Source organism: Sardina pilchardus, chromosome 14 (assembly GCF_963854185.1).
Source record: "Sardina pilchardus chromosome 14, fSarPil1.1, whole genome shotgun sequence".
Classification (NCBI taxonomy): Eukaryota; Metazoa; Chordata; class Actinopteri; order Clupeiformes; family Clupeidae; genus Sardina; species Sardina pilchardus.
Window position 1 is genome coordinate 6,856,840 of NC_085007.1, and position 5,928 is coordinate 6,862,767.

General features: G+C 43.9%; 1 protein-coding gene across 2 annotated transcripts; it reads left to right on the top strand.

The window, feature by feature from the left end:
- The first annotated feature begins 238 nt into the window (after positions 1–238).
- On the top strand, positions 239–5,577 carry LOC134101403 (potassium voltage-gated channel subfamily C member 1-like). Of its 2 annotated transcripts, XM_062555050.1 has the most exons (3): positions 239–315; positions 2,709–3,265; positions 3,622–5,577. In XM_062555050.1, the coding sequence occupies exons 2-3, from the start codon at positions 2,738–2,740 to the stop codon at positions 4,471–4,473; spliced, it is 1,380 nt and encodes a 459-aa protein (XP_062411034.1). In that variant the 5' UTR covers positions 239–315; positions 2,709–2,737; the 3' UTR covers positions 4,474–5,577. The 2 variants fall into 2 exon arrangements, with proteins under 2 accessions (XP_062411034.1, XP_062411035.1); XM_062555051.1 differs by lacking the exon at positions 239–315 and having other exon boundaries at positions 2,708–3,265.
- Positions 5,578–5,928: the final 351 nt, after the last annotated feature.

The window sequence follows — 5,928 nt, forward strand, 5'->3', positions numbered from 1 at the left end:
ACATGCACTGGCATTCCGTCAAGCCAAGAAATGCATATCTATCAATCTATCTGTCAATGTTCTCTCTCTCTCTCTCACCCTCTCTCTCTCTCTCCCTGTTGCCCGTCGACAGCTAATTTCCCTGCGGCAGGCAACACTGCGGAGAACATTTTGTGCAAGGAGTAGGGGGCGGGACGCATAAGCTTGCCTCATTCCCCAGAGATCAATAAAGTTCCATGCATGCGCCTCAGACGGGCGTCGCAGTCCAGCTAGACTAGACTATACCTCATCACCACGCTCTTCAGCATCCACTGTGTTCTTCAGCACCATCAGCAGGTAATGTAGGCTAAGCATTCATTCGAAAGATGATTTAACCCCTTTTGAGTTATAACGTTTTTATAGTAAATAAATAAACGATTAGGACTACTTTATGATATCATTCTTGCTTCATGCTTCTACCTGACCCAGTTGGTGATTTAAATTGCTTGATATCAGTCAGATATCAGCCTACATATTTTCCTCAAAAAACGGTTTCTTGTGATATAAAAACAAAGTCAAACAAGCGTCAAGAGAGTTTTGTTTGTGTTATTCAAAATCCATGCATGCGTTATAAGTAAAAGAAAATGGATGACACGGCATTTGAATAGTAGAATGTTAATGCAAGTTCGAGGTGTCAATGTGGGCATGTGGCATTGAAGACAATAACATAACCTTAACTGGTATCTTCCAATATTTGTTTCTATTGTGTTCTATTTGACATAAAACCAGTGAGTAACTTTTTAAAAATGTTATATGTGGTTCCGTGTTGGTGGAATGAGTTGCCCAGTGCTCTCCGTTCAAGCAACAGTTTTGGATCTTTTAAGAGGGGTCTTAAGGCATATTTGTTTAATATGCACTTAGTCTTTTGAGTGTTTGTTATGTGTTATGGTTTGTATAATAGTTTTGTTTTGTTATAATTTGTCCATTGTTAAAATTTTACATTTATTCTGCTATTGTCCTTAAATTTAGCCATACCTTGCTATAGTTATTGTTATTAGATAATTAACTGAGTGACTTATTTGATTGCTTTTGTCATTTCATTGTTTTATTTCTCATTAGATTAGTGCTTAAATGATTGTTGTATTGATAATATTGCTATTCTCCCTTTTTTGTAATTGTTCACTGTTATTTAATTTGTATTGCTATTTATTTGTATGTCGCTTTGGACAAAGGCGTCTGCTAAATAACCATAGCGATAGCCATAGCCATATGTTCTCCATTAAGCCAAGATATGTGTCATTATCTCTCTCTTCTCTCTCTATCTCGCTTCGGCTGTTTGGAGTAGATGCTGAGCTACTAAAATGGGTCTGTATAATAATGATAATAATAATAATAATAATAATGACACTCCTAGCTAATCCAACCAACCAGCCCCCGCCCCCCCCCCCCCCCCCCAAAAAAAAATAAAAATAAAAAATAAAATGTAATTTTTAATTTTGCATTTATATGGATAAGTTGCTTTGAAATAAATGTAATGCAAATACTAACAATAGTGCTGAAATAGAGTTCATGCAAGTGAGTAATAAGATAAAACTTGATGGGAGATTTGGAGCAGCATCTAGAGTGCAGACTACAATTCTCCATTTTACAATTTCCAATGAGCCAATCAATCATCTTTTGAAGACTCTTAAAAGTAACTGTGGGGAGCACAGTGGCACAACAGGCTGCAGCGCTCGTGCCATGTAGGGGTCAGAGTGCACGGGGACCCAGGTTCAACTCTGACCTGTGGTCATTTCCTGATCCCACCCAGAGCCCCTTTAGGGAGAGCCGGTCCACTTCCTATTAACTCCATTGTACCGGATTGTTCATGCAATCTGTTGAAATTCCGCTGGGGGCGTTGCCGAGCAAGTGATAAATGAATTGTGGTCTATGGGGCTAAGCGGCTAGAACTCGTTTTTTTCACAGTTGACAACTTCATTTCTTAATGTACATTGTCGTAGTAGCTACCTGAGTATAGGTTTTCCACTGGAAATGAAATAAAAAGTCACTCATGTCCTTTCTGCTTTTCATAGGATGGGCCGTTTTCCCTGTAACATGCTAGCATTTAGCTCATGGATGCTCGCGACAATCGCGACCGATTACGACCGTCGTGAAGCTGAACCTTCTTTTAGGTCTATGGCCGTAAAGTGGTTCGCTTCTGTCACGTGACATGAACACTTTGAAAGGGTTTTTAGGAATAACAACACATATTGAAAATTGTATTGGTCAGCTGATTGTCAAGTCAAGTTATCCTGCATCGCATGCATTAATGCAATTTTAGGAGAAAAAATTATATAACGAGAAATGTGGTACTGGGGGGTTCAGCTCCATTGCTACCCATTCATTCATCACTTGCTCGCGATCGCCCTCTAGTTGCAGTACCATGCGGAAGTATTTCGCTAGTGGTCCTTCTCCCCTTATTAGACATTCTCTGTCCCACCCCTTCTCTCTCCCACTCACTTCCTGTCTGTCTCTACTGTCCTGTATGAATAGTGGCAAAAAGCCTATATATATATATTTACAGTAAAGAAAGTAATTGTCACAGTATGTAGGCATGTATAGGACAGATAAACACATGATAGAATGCAAATAAAATACTTATTTTCTCCAGAACAATATCACTAAATATACCCTGTGTTTGTAAAACAGGCAATGCATGTGAAACCTACTTGGCAATAAACCTGATTCTGATTCCAAATCAAATTGAACAGCCTCCAGGATTTCATCTTCAAAGCACAAAATGTTCAGTGCTTCCAGTCCAGAGACTCACCCAATGCAAGTTGCTCCCGCAGGCTCTGATGCAGACAGGATTGTAGTTAACGTTGGTGGTGTGCGTCATGAAACACACAAGAGCACCCTCATGTGCATCCCTGGCACACGCCTGGCCAACCTCGTCTCTGACGCCAGTGCTGACCCACTGAAACACCCGACCTCTGAGTTTTTCTTCGACCGGGACCCGAAAGCATTCGCCCCCATCTTAAACTACTACCGCACCGGGAAACTGCACTGCCCGGCAGACGTGTGCGGTCAATCGCTTGAAGAGGAGATTTCCTTCTGGGGAGTCAGTGAAACCGACGTGGAGCCATGTTGCTGGAAGAACTTCCGACAGCATCGGGATGAAGAGGAGGCGTTGGCTGCGTTCGAGCCGGATGAGGGACCCCCAGACTACGACTCCCTGGTGGGGGGACCCGGGAGGGTGCAGACAAAAGCTTGCATGCCGAAAATGTGGGCCCTCTTTGATGACCCCCATTCATCTGTAGCAGCCATGGTTTGTTCTTTCTAATTGTTGAGATAATTGTTGTAGTCCATATTTCCATGCACTTCCATGCTCTTTTTAAATATTTGACTTAAAACACAACTCAGAACTTAGAACACAACTGAGAACTTACAGAAACTTATAGAAGAGGTCCTTGTATTCTTTTTAAGCCCACACATCACAGCTTACAGTAACTACCATGTGGATCCTCCTGTTTCCTTATGCAGTCACTCAAATCATTTACTCCTTCTGTATATCATTTCTATTTCAATGTCTGCATCTTTATGTGCAGTGACACATTCATGTGTTGATGTTTACTTGTTTGGATGCAGGGGAATGTCATGTGTTCTTCTCCTTTCCTCTGACAGATCATCGGCCTTCTCTCTCTGCTCTTCATCCTGATGTCCATTGTTTGTTTCTGCCTGGGGACCCACTTCAAGCCCAAAGCTCAGCCACGGTACACGGACGAGGAAAATGTTGAGACTGATATTGATATTGATGCTGATATGATCCTGCCCACGCATCCTGTCCGTGCATTGGGAATTATAGAGCTTCTCTGCGTCGTCTGGTTCACCTCTGAGTTCTTGATTCGCATCATCAGCTGCCCGAAGAAGTTGAAGTTCATCCTGAACGTCTTGAACATCATTGACTTGATGGCCATCCTGCCCTTCTACGTGGCGCTGTGTTTGGGCGCGACTCCTGTCCTGCCGCTGAGACACTCCCTGACGTGTCTACTCATGGTGGCGCGCTGCCTCCGACTCCTGCGGCTCTTTAAGCTGATGCGACGCGTGGCGGGCGTTCGGGCGCTGGGCCACTCGCTGCGTGCCAGCGCCGGTGAGCTGCTCCTGCTGGCCGCGGCGCTCTGTGTGCTCATCCTCACGTTCTCCATCCTGGCCTTTTACGGAGAGAGAGCTACACGTACAAGTATCAGTAACATGTCTATGGGTTTGTGGTTTGCGGTGATTACCATGACGGGCGTGGGGTACGGAGACCTTTATCCAGAATCGTGGCCTGGGATGGTGGCTGGCGCTCTGTGCGCCGTCACAGGAGTCTTCTTCATTGCCATGCCCATTCCTGTCCTCGTCAACAAGTTTGCCAAGTACTACGCCCTGACCGAGGCCAAGCAGAGACGCCGGGCCAAGAGCAGGAGGGGTGATGGGCGGTGTGTGGGGGCCAGCGCCCCCGTGTGGAGGGGAGTGGAAAACATCAACAAACAGTGAGAGGAAGAAACCAAGAGAAGCAGGGATTTTACTGCTGGTGTATTCTAAGACTGCATGACATTCTACGCCTAATTCTTTATTTTTGAGTTTTTTCTGGATATCGCCCTGCAGTTCTGTCTGGAAACCTGCACATTTATCTCTCCTGCTTCCTTTCCACGTTGAAACCAATCACAAACTGGCTTATTCACCAGGTGCATCCGGATCATTGGTCTCGTTGGTTGAAGGACTATCCAAGCGTATGGAGTCATTTGAACAATGCCCATTGATCACAGCTCTTGCGCATGCAGTAGAAATATAGCGTATTGAACTTAGGCTGGCTTTACACGACAACGCTCCCGGGTGAAACCGACAAAATATTTTATCAGATGTGCCTTTCGTTTAGACGGCGACAGCGTTTTGGGGGCTTAAAAACGCAAAAAAATGAACCCACCCTCCAGAGTGGAAATCTTAAAGACGCTCCACCGTCGCGTTCCCGTCTAAACGGTTGACAACGCAAAAGTGTGCTCTGAGCTGCTCACGCTGGCTATCCTCGCATACGCGTTGACGTCATATACATGTGCAGTACAGCCAAAAAATAACAAACATGTCGGATTATTTCCATCAGTCAGACATTCAAGTGGCCTTAGCTGCTTTGATAGCTATTCAGGAGTCCTTTCAGCAAATAAGCAGAGTAATTACTGATATATCAGAACAGAGAAGGCAAATTAATTACTTGTGATCCAATGTCGTTTGCAACAATAGCTCGACCTCCTCGTCTGTCCAGACAAAGTTGTCTGTCTTGCCTCGCTTCTTCGCCATGTTTTGGTTTTTGACGGTGGGCTATTTTCTTTTAAGTCTATGGCTATTTCGTGCTACTACGGAGAAAAGTAGAAGGAAGTTTCAATGCATGCGCGCACTCTTGGTGTTGTTGTATGGCAGTGCTCCACAGTATCACCTAGCCACCTGGCATGCATACTACATCAAATTTCACACACTTTTGCGTCACCGTGTGCATGCAGATTTCCACCCAAAGACGCTCGTCTAAACGCGAAATAAAAAGTGGGAACGCAACGCCACTTTTGCGGATTGTGTTCAGATCGTTGTCGTGTAAAGCTAGCCTTAGTCTGGAGCAGTGTTGGGAAGGTTACTTTAGAAATGTAATGTGTTACAGTTACAAGTTACTCTGTTTAAAATGTAATAGTAGTGTAACTATTTGAATTACTTTTTCTGAGTAACGTAACTAATTACTTTTGATTACTTTTTGATTACTTTTTGGATTTCGAATGATATATATAGTCCCCAAATCCATGTGAAGATTTTGGCCTTGGTCTACAGGCTGCCGAGCAGTTCTGTACAAGCGCACAAGGCAGCAAGGGCATCCAATACATGAATTAGCATCACATTTTTTGTGAGGATAATATAATGATAATCATAACACGTTTACAGGCAGGCATGTAGGCCTACGCTGATGGCGCT